At 35.6% G+C, this 17760-nt stretch overlaps 1 protein-coding gene across 3 annotated transcripts in view; it reads left to right on the forward strand.

The window, feature by feature from the left end:
• LOC126979777 (guanine nucleotide-binding protein G(I)/G(S)/G(T) subunit beta-1) overlaps nucleotides 1-17760 on the forward strand; it is a 46130-nt gene that overhangs the window by 24234 nt on the left and 4136 nt on the right. The window contains exons 4-9 of one of the 3 annotated variants that reach the window (XM_050829309.1): nucleotides 4776-4946; nucleotides 5512-5634; nucleotides 10375-10576; nucleotides 10760-10976; nucleotides 11847-12413; nucleotides 14542-15953. In XM_050829309.1, the coding sequence (XP_050685266.1) occupies nucleotides 4776-4946; nucleotides 5512-5634; nucleotides 10375-10576; nucleotides 10760-10976; nucleotides 11847-11953 (820 nt within the window). In that variant the 3' untranslated portion in view covers nucleotides 11954-12413; nucleotides 14542-15953. The remainder of the gene's footprint in view (nucleotides 1-4775; nucleotides 4947-5511; nucleotides 5635-10374; nucleotides 10577-10759; nucleotides 10977-11846; nucleotides 12414-14541; nucleotides 15954-17760) is intronic. The other 2 variants (XM_050829308.1, XM_050829307.1) reach the window with 2 other exon arrangements.

A 17760-nucleotide genomic window follows, 5' to 3' on the forward strand; every position in this document is an offset into this window, starting at 1 on the left:
CAAATAAGAAATATTATTAGAAAATCTTAAGAAACGTAATTTTGGTAAGGATTCGCTATGGAAAGCACCATGCTAGGAATTTCTCTGAAGGATAACAATATAAGAAATGAAGTGATACTATCGAGAACTAAGTAGCCGTAGAGTAAACAAGCTGTAGTGGCAGTGGGCTGGCTGTATTAGTCGCAGACAAAACCACTGGGGTGACGTGTTATCGAGTGTATAATAGAGACCGACTAGGAAGAGTAACCACATTCGCAGAGTTGCTGGCAACACGTGTATGAGACCAGCCAGTGGGAGAGGCCTATGACCAGTAGTGGGCAGGCAGCTCATGATGTAAACAAATAATAATGTGCTTTACATTTTTTTGACGAACGAATAATCAGACGACAACAACTAGATCATAATAATATGTATTAGCAAGGAATACCTATGCATATGTGTAAGGTCTTTTAAACCTTTTGTTCCTTCAAATAATAATTCAAGCTAAAATATCAGTATATTAGTAAACTCCAAAGCCTGTAATAATGTAATATTCTGCTGTCGTAATCTATTATTTAAATAAACTTTTTTATGTCACACAGCATACAGCATGTTGCAATTCAGTAAATTTTAATTTACGTTCAAGCCCCAGCTTATAAAGTCACATCACGGAGTAAAAAGATCTTCGTATTTTGTAATATGGCGTAGTTACGTGTATTCCAGTGAAACGGGAAGTGTGTTGAGTGTGTTCCAATCAGTCACCAACCGCAAGGTGAATAGTTTCTAGGAAAGTAAATTGTACATAGTGCGTATTGATATTGGCAAAGGCGTCGTTTCGCTTAAATTTTTTCGTATAAAAGAGTCGTAGAATAGTTGTCATTCCTTTCTATCTGTAAAACCCGATAGCGAAATCAAAGAGCGTTGAGCCGAGTGGTCGCGAATAATTATTATTGTGGCAAAGGACAATTTGTCTCGAATATTCTTGAATAGTATTTGTTATATTTTTGTTATTGATGCGAAAACCTCGCTCGCTCGGAACTGAACAATTGGTTCCCCAATAGAATTGCGAACATTGTATTGCGAAATGAAGGATGATTTTTCGCTGGGTGCGAACTGCGCATGTCTCCCCGCGCGCTCCGTGAGTGAGTCCTTATTGGACGACGATAGAATCGTAGTGATCTATATATTTGTATTACATCTTCAACATTTCAATTCCTGCTAAGAAAGTAAAGATGTCTGATCGCTAGAGCTTTTATAAAATTCTGTTTTTTTTAGGACTCACGTTTTTGTATATATACAATATCTTCTACGCCCTAAAGTGTTGTCGTCTGTGGTATATCGCACTCATATTACATCGTCTATATTTATGTTACCGCTGTGCCTCCATGGCAGTCTAAATTATATATTATAAAAGCTTAAATTAAATAAAATACAATTTCTTGTATTTATTTAAATATAACATTCCGTTTTAAGCTGTTATTGAATTTACTTCAGTAGTAGTGAGTTGCTTTTTAGCACCGTTACCGTACCGTATCGTACTCGAAGGGTAACCAACGATAACCCAGCTAAGACTCCCCTGTCCGTCCGTATATATTCTTGAGTATCGTGCGCTATAATCATGCAATAAAGACATTAAGAAAAATCAGAATAGATATGATAGTTATTTCTTTATTTTTATAAGTTTCATTGGAATCAACGGGCCATAAATCATTTTAGACAAACATTATCAGTTATACAAATATGCAAGACTATCTTCTTATAAACATTGAGCTATATTATTATATTTACAAGTGGGAAGCTCCTTTGCACAGGATGCCGGCTATATTATCACGGTACCACAACGACGCCTATTTCTGCCGTGAAGCAGTAATGTGTAAATATTATTGTGTTTCGGTCTGAAGGGCGCAGTAGCCAGTAAAATTACTGGGCAAATGAGAATTAACATCTTATGTCTCAAGGTGACGAGCGCAATTGTAGTGCCGCTCAGAATGTTTGGGGCTTTTCAAGAATCCTGAGCGGTATTGCATTGTAATGGGCAGGGCGTATCAATTACCATAATAAGTACCCCGCGCCCGCTCATCTCGAATATAATGAGAAATTAGGAGTCAACTTTCTTGTAAATTCGATGACCAAAACTCAAAAGATCTCTTTATATGTGTGAAACTGAATATCATTTTCTTTACGGAGAGAGGAATCCACAGGTGTTACTGCGATATTTTGAACCTTCTGAAGAAATTATATTATTTTATAATAATAACAAGGAACCTAATTGCGTATTCTGAACTTTATCAGTTCCTCCACTTCATCATATGATACTATCGGAACAAAAATTTTATATTGTTTGTATATATAGCTATATAATTTTATATTGTTTGTATATATAGCTATATAATTTTATATTGTTTGTATATATAGCTATATACCTAGCATAGCTGCTATATGTATTGAAATCAGTAGCGTCAAAATATCCGAAAAATCCCTTATGGCTGCTTTTTAAGTACCAACAGCTCTCTCGGCAGTTCTGTCGATAATAAATATGGTGAATATATTGACATGACGCTTGTAACAAACCACAATATTGAGTGTTTACGCGAATCATTACAATATAATATATCGAGCGCGATATAGTTTCGCGTAAAACAAACACTCACTAATCCATTCCGCTTACAGTCTTAAAATAATCCATGACTGCGTTAACGTACGCCGCTGCACGCCGGTTTATCACGGAATTAGGTGCCCATTGAGAAGAACTTTATTACATTAGTGGTCATTATTCCACACAAAAGTTCTCGACTCTTTTCTCTTGGTTTTTAACCCTAGATAAAATTTATCTTCAAATAAGACCATCATCATTATCGGGGCTGTTAAACGACTTAATCATATAAGCCGCAAACAGAGGCCTTGTAACAATATCCGAATAAATAAAAACAGTCGTACACTATATATGTATATATATATATATACATAAATATATGATGTACATTAGCATGCAAACTTCCACCGAAAACTGGTTTGAACGAGATCTAGTTAGTAGTTTTTTTAATACGTCATAAATCGTTAACCGCAATTTAACTTTCATTTAATCTAAAAATCCAGTAAAATATAAAAATAAAACACCAACTTTGTTACTTGTTGCTACGGAGCCCTTCATTCGGTCGGCCCGACTCGCACTTGGCCGATTTTTTATTATAATTTGATATAAAAACGATGCCTGCTGAGTTTTTTTTGCGCCCGTTCAATAAGTGATTCTAAATCCTATTTTGAATAAACAATATTTGAATTTGAATAGGTTCCCTTTTCGGATCCTCTATTATACATATTTATGGGAGTAAATGACGCAACGCAAATAAAACGACCTAACGAGTTGATTATATGAAAATATGATACGTACGAGCTTCGCCTGTATTTATTATTTGAAGGTGTTTTTCAATGATTATCAGAATATTATACATAGTGAATGAATAATCCAGATTGTCTTGAAATACAAAAAAAGAGAATCTCGTTTTTATGATGGTGCTAACGAAAGTGCTATTTATTCTGTTGTTGTTTCCACAAAATATAGCACACTCCGCTCGCATCTCTCGCGATTCCGCAACCGAATCGTTTCGAGAGCGCGTTTGTATACAGAGTAATGTATAATGCATTCCGTCGGTGGATGTCGATTGATAGTTGATTGTACTTCCGACAAGAACTGTTCTAGCGTCCAATAGAAATTATATATACACGTGAATACGTTTTAAGCTTACATCATTAATTATACGTCTACATAGACAGCGACAGCTGTGAAAACGTCGACAAATATTGAGGTTGACAGCTAACCTCTATTTGAAGCAATGCACGCACACTAACACAAAGAGAAATACAAATTGCCAGTGTAAGACGCGGCTTGTCACGTACACTAAAGTAATAAACCTGGCCTGTTTTCATCGGTCCTCTCGCAGCAAGAGATTAGAAGAGTCTAGACGTATAAATTATCTTAGCTCTAAGGTTTTAACTTTCAAGGTACGAACATAGAACGTCTCTAAAATTGTATGAATGTGTGGTTGCTGACTATAATGTCTTTGGAGATACTTTTTCCAAAAAAACATCAAATAAATTAAGGTAAAAAAAATAATGGTTGGTTTTTACTAATAATTGTAATCATGTTTGCATAAGTTTGTTATACATAACAACTCGAATGTCCTTTTTGTATTAGAGCGTACAAACAGGTTAGTGGTTCTCAAGGACATCTGCAACCCGAGTTCCAAAGAGATCACCTGCCTTTGAAGTGACAACAAGTATAACTCTTTGCTTGAAGGTCCCCCAATTTATTTAAGCAATTGTATAAGGGAGAATTGTGCGAGAAGCAGATCTCGCGGTTTTTAAATCAAATCAAATCAAAATCACTTTATTCATGTATTTGAAGGAAATTATACTTATGAGTGGCAAAAGTTTATTTTCGTTTTATATTTACCACTGCTTCGGAGAGGGTTGAGCTTTAATGCGAAGAAGTGGCAAGATACTTATTTTAAATCAACATTTACAGCTTCCTCTTTTACAAATCATTTTAGTTACAATATTACGTTAAGTAACGAGACAAAAATACACGCGTAAGTCAAAAAAAGTTATTGAGTACCTACTGTACTGCATCAAATCCACACATACTATAAACAAATAAAGGTATTTTTCGAGCATTTTAATTAACTGTTACTTGTTAAAATGGTAAACGCCAGACATCAGTGGTGCCTTTATTATTGTCCTATGTATGTTGTATATAAACGAATGTTACGCAAGTGACGTGTTTGTGCCGTGCCCAGGAACCTGGTGTCGGCCAGTCAGGACGGCAAGCTGATCGTGTGGGACAGTCACACCACCAACAAGGTGCACGCCATCCCGCTGCGCTCGTCGTGGGTCATGACCTGCGCCTACGCGCCCTCCGGCTCCTACGTGGCGTGCGGCGGCCTAGACAACATTTGCTCCATTTATAGGTAACTCTACATATTGTTTCCTTTGGAATATTCACTGGGCTAAGAGTACAAAGCCTTAAACATAAAAAAAAAAGTTTGGTTTCAACATCTTTGCGTGTAAAGAGGACGTGAGTTCGATCACAAAGTAGTGGGATCCACGAATTTTTTAAGTGCTTCAACTCTACGCCTATAAAAAAGTTAAGACACTCATTGTTACCTTGAAATAAAAAGTATACACTCATTCATAATAGTCTGCTAACTTAAAGCATTGCTAATTCTCACTCTGTCTTCTTCTATTGACCTAAGTCAGAATGAGAAAAAATACTCCTTAGCGGCTGTTTAAAGTTAGCGGACCATTATGAATAAGGGGGTTATTATTTTGCGTTGCGCTTGAGTAACATTTTTTATATGACATATATTAATTGTTTATCTGTATTTTAATTAAAATCAAATTAAACTGAACTTGTAATGTAATTTAGGTTAAGATTGTTTGTAAATTTATGGGTGAAATGCCTGAATTTTAACTGTTTTATTTTTGTTGTTTTTGTTGATTGTAAGTAAAATAAATGTACCACATGTCCAACAGCCTGAAAACCCGCGAAGGCAACGTGCGTGTATCCCGTGAGCTTCCGGGTCACTCGGGCTACCTGTCGTGCTGCCGGTTCCTCGATGACAACCAGATCCTCACCAGCTCTGGAGATATGACCTGGTACGTACGCATTACACATAACCATAACACGTAATTCGCTGTTGAAGTTGAAGCATACCGCGATATGATTTTATACACTTGTCCGAAAAATTCAACGTTTTTCATTTGTAACCATATATTTTGGCCATCTGATAAGAATGTCATATTTATGACTTTACGGTAGAACTCGGGTTTCTGATCTCTACGTAGTCATTTTGTACTGCTTTTTGAGAAGAACATTTTTACCATGTTAAAAATTGTCCACATCGCAGACAAAATAGTCTGTTGAGCTCTTGTCTGTCGAATGCAGAGGATGTCGAAGTTACTAAAAGTAGCTCCTTATATGTAGGTATTTTTCAAAGTTCAGTACAATTTAAGTGTTTTTACTTGACCGAAGTAACAGTTAATCACAACGTGAGAGTTGAACAAAGCATACAAGATTTTAAAGCGATACGTCACTCGAACGGTTAGCTCAATTGGGACAGCACTAGCACTGAACGCGAGATGTCGTGGGTTCGAGTCCCGCATCGTTCATAAAATTTTGTTTTAAAATTTTATTTGTGTACTAAATCTTTTACTTCTGAAGTGGATATAATAACTGGGAAGAATTAACTAATTAAAACTTTGAAAACTGAACATATATAATTAAAATTAAAAAATAATTTAGGTATAATTTGCATGCAAAAACACATGAATGTCAGATATAAATTTTACTTTGGAACGGTTCTAATCGTCACTGTTTCACATTAAATTGCTATTGTTATAATATAGTTTGATACAAGCAGTGGCCTGCGTGCATTGGTTTTCTAGCAAGGTAAGCACTGTAGATCCAACTAGTCGTAGACCCGAGCTTTAGTCGGACATTACTAGGTTTTGAGATCTTACATACTGAAGTTTTTGTCATTCGAGGTACAAGTATACCTTTAACTGCTTTCCTATTTTATCTCAATAGCATAAGCATGCGTTTTTTAACAATAAATATTTGTTATTAAAATTCTATAAAAACTAAGATTACACATACTGTAATCACTCACTGTCAAATCTAAAATTTCATGCATTTATGATATTGAAAAATACCTATAATATTATTATTGAAAACTAAATAAAGTAATATTTTTTTGAAACGTTTGTGTGACTGTAGAGTGTCATCTCTTTCTCACACCGCGGACCATAGACAAATTTATTTCGTTCATTCTTAATAAGCGATCGAAACGCCATTCAGTAAAAGGCACTTCATGGTACGAATTTTAGTGATTCAGTTTAGGTGGACTGTATCGGAATCGCATTGCTTATTAAAAGTTGATGGTAGGCACTCTAGTCTATTAAAAGAAACGATTTTGATTTTATTTATTATTGAAACCTCTGCCTTTATCATAACCGGCACACAAATATTTTAATTTCTCTTTTTAAACACAAATCACACAGCAACTTTTTATCACAGTAAATCTTTACACGGGTCACGGATGACGGAATGAACTTAAATAAAATACTAATTATTAATCAATGAATATACCTATTAACTCTAATGATACTCATGTAGACAAAAAACCCGAAACTGCCATAAACTCCTAATATGGGAGGGAGGGAGGGAGTGAGACAGATGTGGGTGTGGACTCGGGAGTTATCGGTTTATCTCGCTTCAATTCGTTAGTAGGCATGACTACCGAACGCACCATACGTTGCTGAATATCGTATAAGGTACTACGCGCACTTATTCAGCTCTTTTCAGCTTTTGTCCATAGAAAACAACAATTTTGTATGGAGACGTACGTGTGTACGTGTACGTGTACGCGTCGATTCAGATTTCCGCGTCCATTCTGCTTTCGCGGCAAACCAGCATAAATGAGGATAAATGTGTTTTTATTATGCGAATGCTATAGAGAGCGTTCGGCGCTGTTCCGCCGCGTACAGCGCTGTTCGCTGTCGAATGCGGCGGAACAGGGATGGTTCGCGACTCCTTGTCGATTCTCCTTCTATGAAATTCTCGTTGCGTCGTATATGCATTATCGGGACTGCCTACCGTACGAACTTAGTATCTAGCGTAAGGAAATATTGAATGAGTCGGTTTTCAAGAGAAGTTTGGTTATAGAATAACGGAATGAAATTAAACTTATTTAACTCTGTTATTTAATATTTTATTTTTATTATATATGTATTGGAGTAACTGTTTTTATTTATATAATACTTTCATAACGACGTAGGCAATGCCTAAAGGCATATATGGAATGCACGACCCTGGATACAAGGTGATACAAAAGATAAATACTCCAACGTTACGACTACTTTACTGTACTCAAGTAAAAAACGCTGTAGGTATGAATATGATATGTGTACATTGTAAAATACAATACACGATAAACACATATTATTAGTATTAAAATTTAAAAAAAAAATTTCAAAATCCTATTTACGGCACCAACAGTTCTTGATATTATATAACTACTTGCGTCACGTATCGATAAATTTAAATTTATTGTTTATTACGAAGAAACAGCGCAAGATCGCCAATCGCCCACTTTCAAATATTCTATTATAATAATATATAATCCTTAATTATTTACTGTTTGCGTGTAAAAAAATCTCAGTTCTAGTATCATTAGATAATCGATTCTTAAGTCTAATGATGTACTATCTGTTTTGCAGGATAAATAATTGTCCTTATTAGTTTAGGTTGGACAAATAGATCTCATTTTATGTTTCTATATTCTCAGTTATATTTTAATCTTTCACGATGTTTAATGTAGTTTTTTTGTGTGTAGTTTATTTGATGTTCTTTTTTTTGGCAAGAAACATTCACAGGTATTCACCTGTTCATGATACAGATGAATATGTGCTTTACTTGCGGACATTTCCGTGACGATACACCATGGGTACTTCTCATGTGATTCCTCCGACATTGCTAGGAACATTTGTAAGAGCAACGAAAAATATGGTCTCGGTGGGCGAATACGGAATGGACATATTATCTGCGAAAACATGTGCACGTGGCAACTTCAGGGCGAATTAGAAATTTGGCGAGGGCTATACCCATTACTTGTCACTACCACAATTGTAGTAAGTCTCATATAAAATACAAAAAAACAACAGGACTAGGCTATTATCATAATCATCATTTAATAACAATATTATTGTATACATTCTTTGATTGAAGCCTTATATAACCTATGTTGTACACTACTTACAATGCTTTCAATGAAATAATAATGTAAATCACCGAATAATCATAATACAAACATGTACTACATAGCAATTTGAAGGTTGTTTGAAGGAAACCTACTTGTGTTATGCAAGAAATGTTGCCTGGATAGTTTTTTTGAGAGTTGAGTAGGTATTCAAGAGCAAAGTTTTTAATTATTTGACTTTGAGTTATCCTTCGCCAGGTTTACATAATAATAATATATTGTCGCCGACACGTCTCTCTGTGCTTATTACTCATTTGTTTACGTACTGAAAAGCTCGACCTTAGATCATGTTTGACCCGAGTGTCGCTGTTATTGATCCTATTTCTCGTGTTGTTTTTATTAATCGTTTTTGCAGCGTCCACTAACGAGATGAAAGAAAGTGAAAGAGTATATGTTGCGTATCGAGTGTAAGAGATAATAATAATAATATTGACACACTTTTTACACAAATTATGTTGCTCCAAGTTAAGCATATATATAAGCCTGTGTTATGTGAGATGGTAACACGTTTCGTTCTTATGATTTTCTACGTAATCTTTTGCTTTTAATCCTTATATATTTTTATTTATCCAATTCAACCGCAACGACCGGACGAAATTGGGACGAGCTGCTATATATATTTTCATCAGATCCCAACTGAACTCGAACCCGAGCCGGTCAAAGTAAATAAAATTGTTGACTCTCGCAGTAAAAATAGGAAATAGGACTGCGTCGTATCAATTGGTGTTTTCATAGTGTTGAATTGATAGTACGGACGACCAAGGGAAAGATGATGTACAAATTAGATGTGTTTTGTTTCGATCGCTACTTCGAATCTCACCACCACCATCTTATTATGATGTCACAGTGCGAAATTTCATCCTCCACGTTGATGTCTGGCTTTCAACAATTGCGTCTTTCGCACAGCCTGATTGTGGTTGCACATGCTGGCTGCTGTTTGCCCATATCAATATGATTAAGAGTTGTCATTCAAGTCTAGAGCGTACTCCCAAACACAGCTACCGAAAATTAAACAGTTTTCATCAACAGGTGTATTGTGGACCTTGCTTTCAACTCGTCTCTTACCTATAATACTGTTCGCACACTGGTGGCTGACAGCTTAATCCAATATACGAGTATAGTAGTAATAAGTACGATTTCCGCGACAAACGTTACATTTTTTATATATGTAAGAGGGGGGTAAACGGGAAAAAGGCTTACAGGATAGGGAGTGGTGAGGCAACCGCCCATCTACATTCGCAACAGGTATCAAGAGATGCGTTGGCCTTTAAGGTAGGAATATGTTTTTTCTTTAAGTCCCTAAGTCGCATCGGTTCGGAAAAACAGTAGCCGGTAATTGATTTCACAAAGTGGCTTGCGAGACAAGAAATGCGAGAAACGTAACATGCAAGACACTATTTGACGATCTGGTCAAGATCACCGGAATACGTCTGATGAGGTCAGCCTCTGTCCAGAAGTGGATGTATGTCTTCCGGCTGGATATAATACCTGGCCCATATCAGGCAATGCGAATGTTTCAATATAATAACTTAATTATCATGTAGTTCCGTCATTTTGATTCGGTCGGTTGCGTGCGCAGCGCCCTGTGGGACATCGAGACGGGGCAGCAGTGCGGCCAGTTCACGGGGCACACGGGCGACGTCATGTCGCTGTCGCTGGCGCCCGACCAGCGCACCTTCGTGTCGGGCGCCTGCGACGCGTCCGCCAAGCTGTGGGACATCCGCGACTGCCAGTGCAAGCAGACCTTCCCGGGCCACGAGAGCGACATCAACGCCGTCACGGTCGGTACACACACACGCACACACACACGCGCGCACACATGTAATGCATACGAATGGACTAATTTAAGATGATATATAATGATATTATGCACAGGATTCTGTAGTTAATTAAAAAATTGACGAAGTGACATCAAAAATAATTGTAATGGAATCAATTTTGATAAAGTAAATGCCTTCATCCAGTTCTTCCCGTCCGGGTTCGCGTTCGCGACGGGCTCGGACGACGCCACGTGCCGCATGTTCGACATCCGCGCCGACCAGGAGCTGGCCATGTACTCGCACGACAACATCATCTGCGGCATCACGTCCGTGGCCTTCTCCAAGTCGGGGCGCCTGCTGCTCGCGGGCTACGACGACTTCAACTGCAACGTGTGGGACTCCATGAAGAGCGAGCGCGCCGGTGAGTCGCACCATAGCATGTGTAGTTAATACGACCACCTTGTTCCGATGAGGAATACTAACAATAATGTCTCGACGTCTAGTCGTTACTGACCGACGACACCTCTTTGCTTTATATTGACTTCCAACACTTGATATTATTGTTTCCAACTGAGCAATATGGCATTTAAAGTATTTTTAAATTTTTTTACGTAGCGAACGCTAAAGTGAGTCTACGTGTTCGTTTCGAACAGTATAGTATGTAATATACTGCTAACGTTTGACACTCGTATTACATCCACTTGGCCTTTCTATATCGATTTATTATTGATGTATTGACTCATAATCAATTATATATATCGTTTAACGTTCAAGATTTATTTCTTTAATAGCTTATTTTTTTAATTTTACAAATTACAAAAATTTATTATTATTAATAATCTTTTCAAATAACTATATTATATACCACCTAAGGCATACTAATACTGACACTGGTTTTCTTTGATATCGTATAATTAAATTTGTGAATACTACTTGCATGAAGAATAATTTTTGTGTTATTTTCCAAGGATGGTAGATTTTCTTTAGAGTAGTAAAAAGTAGCCTTTGTGTATCAAAATTATTATGGGTAATACATATTCATAGTGAAACTATAATTGAGGTTCTTCATCTCTTTTCCATAATTACACTATGTAGGAATATGAAAAGAAAAACATTACATAATATATTTATGATGGTTACAATACCTGTGCATTTAAAATATATTTCCGTGTGTTATTGTACTTTAAGATGTTTTTGCAAACCCGCTTTCTTGTATATAATCTATCACAAGGTGCACAATTGGCTCTTAGTATTTACAAGTTAATCTAATCGTGCCCTCTGTTCGTTGCAGGTATACTGGCCGGCCACGACAACCGTGTCTCGTGTCTCGGCGTCACCGAAAACGGAATGGCGGTCGCCACCGGATCTTGGGACTCTTTCCTGCGCATTTGGAACTAATTACACTGTCTCACTCTCGCTTCAGAAACCCCCTATATCCCAAAACCCTCTTTTTCTACCCGCATTTTTATCTTTCGCACCCCATATATCGTTATTGATAAGATTTACTTAAAAATCCTGAAATTTTGTACCTTAATAAGAAAAATGAAATTGTGTCGCATCGCAGAGCTAAGACTCATATTCTCGGGGTGCGACCTTGTTCTTCTACTATTCGATCTGACGTTCCCGATTTTTGAAAATAGAATACAGAAAACACAGGGAATTTGCTATCGCTTTCTTATTTCTTTAAATAGACAATCTCCTAACAGAACGAAAGCATTTAACTACTCGTGGGTAGTGATACGCACTGTTCACGATATATTTATATGTAATTGTATTGTAACTATATATATATACGATTAGCGTAGCCGTTACGATGTCTACTGAAGGCGGCCGCGGCTTCGTTTGTTTCTGTGGCTTGGTAAGTTATTTTTACAATGATTTTGTTATATCTATGTATATTTGTAATAATAAATAATACTTGCGATAATAACAAAACTGTTGTACAACTTATCAGAACATATCATTCAAAAAAAGAAAACTCTTAAGTCACTTTTTAAAAATAATAATAAAAAAAATATCAATTAACGGCCGCTTCCAATATTCAATCACTAAGACTATTTAGGATCCAGATTTTATGATCAATCGATCCAAAAAAACGCTAATCTGCCACATCCATACAAATATCTAGCTAAAAATATCAATACGCCCCAATAATTGATATTTTTGTGTAAGAGTACAAACCTGGTTGAAAGTGATCAACTTACTGCCCTTACCCTCTCCCCTCTCCCTCCAGTACCGGAGGAAACATGGAGCGCTGCCGATCTTTAAAGAAGATGAACGCGTTCTTTTTGATCATCTATACGTACATGAATGTCAATATTTACCACCACTTCGGGAAAGTTGAGCTTTAAATGAGAAGAGGTGTCAAGAAATTCTGTGCCTCTCTTTTAAATCTATATTTACAGATTCAGCATTTTACATTATATTTTATACTATGTATGTAAAGTGTTGTACCAAAATTACTCAAAAACGTTTTGATTAAAAAAAAAGGAAAAGTGATAAATCATAAAAAAACTGTAAAGAGCAACGGTTGTAGTAGAGATATCAATTCGCATACACTGTAAATAATAAAAAGTATTGAAAACTAATAATTTAAAATCGTATATTATCATTGTATTAATAAAAATCCGCGAAGAACGAACCAACCACCTTGTGATGCACAAGCAGCGCCCGTTCACGCATGATGCATTGACTAGCCATCGCTTCCCACGCTCATATCTTGGAAACGACACCACCACGAGCAGTGCCATTTAAGCGACCATGAAAGCCCTGCTCCAGGAGTTCAACTAAATAAACCTAACATAATAATGTGATCAGGTCAGAAAACTCCTCGTGATAAACCTGGAGGTAGGCAAACTAAAGCGGCGTGTCTGCGTTGAGCCAACTCACAATGCCAAAATACATTTGGTTAAAATATTAATCTTGGCGCCAGTTACGAATTGCGATTGAATATCGAAAGCGGCCTTTAAATATAAAAATATATATATATACACATATTGCGCGCGAGTTGAATGCAGTCGGGGCCTTGAGTCTGCGGCTGACAAAAAGTCTGCATTGCGCGCAAAATATCTTTGGCAGATATATTACAGACTCACAGTTAGAACTTTAGAGACGTACACGCAATGGAAGAAGAATAAAGGAATTTTGCGTTCAAATATAGATGGGAAATAAAGATTATTAAAAGGACTGTTTCATGTTAAACATTCAGCTCTAAAACTATATCAATATAATATTGCACACTTCATCCCACAATTTTCTTTTTAAATTTCTGTCATGATACATCTTTGGTGCTGGTCTGTTTTCTATTTCTTGAATCAACATCGATACATCGATGTCTAGCGCCATGTCAATCACTAGCAAGTGCAGACTACAGACTAAAGTGAGCGTAGTCTGCGTTAGCGAATTATATTTTATTTTGTACGGCGCGGTCTGTCAGATCTACGAGGATATTTTGTGTGTCAGACTTTTTGCGCGTCGTTTGCGGTACTGAATATAATTCTAAATGTTTTATTATCACAGACTAATAAGTGCGCCACGGATAGTCTGACGTCTGCGATAGACCTAAAGTTGCGATCCCCTGATATTTTTTTGATTTTTATGACTAATCCGAATCAGTTTCCGTTCCAAAAAAAGAGAAATGGCGAAAAATAATTTAGTCTTCAAATCACATTTTTGAAGAAAGGCAGGACAAAAAGTGAGATTAATTATTACGTTAAAATGGTAAACTTTTAAAGCATTGTTTTAATTTATCGACACGTCATGATCATCATCATCATATTTTATAATTAGGTCACAGCACTATCACATTGCTGAACTCTGCATTCAACTCGCGCACTTACTGTACGCAGAACTTCAATTTTTTTTTGTTCTCCAGCCACTAAACTGGGGAAATAACTAAACTTATAGGGAATAAGCTATTTAGGATGTTATAAATCTAACATTACAATCGGTTTTATTATATATTAATGATTAAAATTTAATTTCAGATATGAATTAATCACATTTCGGGAAAACAAATTAAAACTTCGGGAAAATAATTATGGAACCAAATATTATTATTAACTAATCAGTGTGTATTTGAATGAGAATTTTTATTTCGATGATATACCTATATAATTTAAATTATTGTTATTTTCAAACTAATTTATGATCTATTCGTGTATAGACATACCGTACTCGCAAACGGTATTCTAAATATTTAATTTAAAAATATAACTTAAGTGGCTATGAATGAATGCTGTGTCTTAATTCAATGACTCGTTGTATACTTTGTATAGCTTAAGTTGCCGCTTAGGGCCATTTGCTTATGATGAAAGTAACTGACAGATAGAATTCAAAATGGCATAATATATGGCATATAAAAATAGAATTCAAATCCATTCGGCCTCACAAATACTTTGGTATAAAGTTATACCTGAGAATAAGCCAAGAATATTCAAAATGTTGCCTATAGCGCTAACAATACTGTGAATACAGTGACAATTCAGAAGTATTCCGAATGTTCCGAAGCAGCCTTGCAAATAAACGCAGAAAACGTTATACGTCCGAATAAACCAATAAGAAGCAAAATATTTTGCATATTCTTGGTTTATTCTCAGGTATAACTTTATACCAAGTTTATTTGTAAGACCGTTATTGTTTACCTCCTGTTTTCCTCGTCTTTGTAGCGGTTAAATACTTATTATATGACGTTTGCGAATTCTATCACACTTTCGTTGTAGGTAAGTGGTTACGTGTTTGATTTGTGCGCACGACGCACATTATATATTGGAACTAATATATTGTGAGTGGCGACGGACTAAATGTAATAATGTTTAATATTTACTGTACGTACAGCTATAAGAAAATATAATAAACCAAATGTCGCCGGTAAAATTCTGACGATATGTTTTTATAGAGATTGGTTTTAAAAATAATTCTTATTTCTACAATGTTGTGTAAGCTACGACGTCAAGTCACTAAGAGATAAAAATTAAAAGCAGAGCATAATTTTTCCTTTTTTCATAAATCAATGGGGGTAGTGGTAAATTTAAACCACGTCTATCCTTCACATTAGATATAATGCCTGACAGTTAACTTTTTTTTTCCAATTATCAAAAAACACAGTGAGAACAGTATGTAAAGTTTTTTTTTAATTTGAAATTGAATTTATAGTCATCGCAAATAAGAAAACTTATTATAGAAATTTACGGAATGCAAGTCTTTTGTTATTTAGATATACAAAACAATTACGACGCACCGCTTTGCGATAACTATATCGAATTCATAATTCAACACAATTTATCTATATTTAATTTTTTTTTTATGAATGATCTTTGATACAACTTAGAACGAGGCTACTGACGATCGTGCTGATAACTTTAGTTGCCTCAAAATGTATCATTTCACATAGAAAGAGGTATCTTTCTATGGTCGCTGTGGTTTCAGCCTATATCACATTGTCAGAAGAAGACTGACTTGCAATGATTTGTTTATAAGTCAACAAAGAGTGTTGAAAATATTCTATACGAGGTGTATTTGAGATCTGGTGCATTTTGAGATAACTAAGTACCACAATATCATTTCACAGAAATAGTACTTACTGACGCCGACAACCCGCCACACATCCAACGGGACCCCACGGCTGGTCCCAGGTTCACTTTCCTAGATTAAGGACTAATTATAGGAATTAAATTATTAAGGCATTTGTAACTTTCACATTCTGTGTTGCTATTTAATATGAAAATGTTGATGCGTTCTATTACGTTGTTCCGGGCGACGAGGAAAATTTCGTGGCAGTATTTTTCGAATTAAGCACAAAAAGGTTTCATTTGTACGGCTTCGTTTTTCGATGGATGGTTGTCATGCTATTGTTTTTAAGGTATGCCTCTAGATAGGTTACAATATAATATTTAGGTGTTTATATTTAAGGCAGACGCGATGAAACTCCTCAGTGACCTAACATTATTGCTAACGTCGGGAGCACAAACTGGGCCGAGTGCTAAACTTATGCTCAATAACTACCGCACAATTGTACAAGAGAGCACACTTCATCAAATTTATAATTTAATAAATATAAAATTCAATTTGAATATCGAATCACCGCGTTTATTTAATGGAGGTTGCGCACGTATCTATTTATTGTATGGGTGTTTCGCATTTTTTTTATCTGTCCAGTAACGTTGACAAGGCTTCTTTAGTCTGTGGTCAATATGGCGAACCCATGAATTATTATTGGACGGATAATTATTATGCAACGGATTACTAAGCTACTCGCCTAGGATGTAAGACTTTTTTAAAAATAAAATTGTTTTCTACTGTAATAGCTTCTTTTCTGATCAATGTACTATAAACATACGGTATAATATGTAGCGTTATTATGTATAATATATTATAATTAATATTTAATGAATACTTTGATGGCTCCCATTTGGTTTATATTTTGTATTGTGACCAATTTTTCTCACTTTTACATGGACTGCCATATATTAACGTGTATCTTATAAATTATTAAACCTTACAATATGAATGGGCAATGGTGTTTGTGCAATTGGCTTTTTGTATTTATATTTCACATGGACAAAAAACAGTCCTTAACAAAAATTAGTCTACTAATTTAAAGAGCATTTGAATAAAACATTTGTAAGTGGAACATTTGCACAAACTCCATTCTTTGCCTCAAGTTTGTAAGATGTTGGTGTATGTATGTATGTATATTTATCACAAACGTCAAAGCAAGCTTGTCACACAGAAGTGGAACCTAATAGATATGTATAAGTTTAATTTTATTTGCTAGTCCACATCTTTAATATATTTAAAAATAATTATTCATAGTGGTGTAATACTAATTATAATGTATTGTGTAAAATTTTTTTTTTAGTTATTATTATCAATAAATTAAAGTTTGTTTATTTTATAATTTGTTTTATTTATATAATTACCCTTATGGAAAAATAGATACTATTTTGTTATGCTGGAACTACGTCCTTGTATTCGTGTGAGTTAATAAATTTGTAAAGCTCAAATATTACGTATCTGTGGGCCAACTCATGGTATATAATATGATTACCACGACACCTACTCTATTGTATCACAAGAGCGCTGCCTACCAGAAATACATTGGTACGTGGCGGACGAAGAACAGACTAGGACACCGACAACAGCTCTACGTCCACTTTCGCTTCTTAAAGTTCAGGCATAGAGCCCTAAAATGGCACCCATGGCTC

This window comes from Leptidea sinapis, chromosome 4 (genome assembly GCF_905404315.1).
Source record: "Leptidea sinapis chromosome 4, ilLepSina1.1, whole genome shotgun sequence".
NCBI classification, from domain to species: domain Eukaryota; kingdom Metazoa; phylum Arthropoda; class Insecta; order Lepidoptera; family Pieridae; genus Leptidea; species Leptidea sinapis.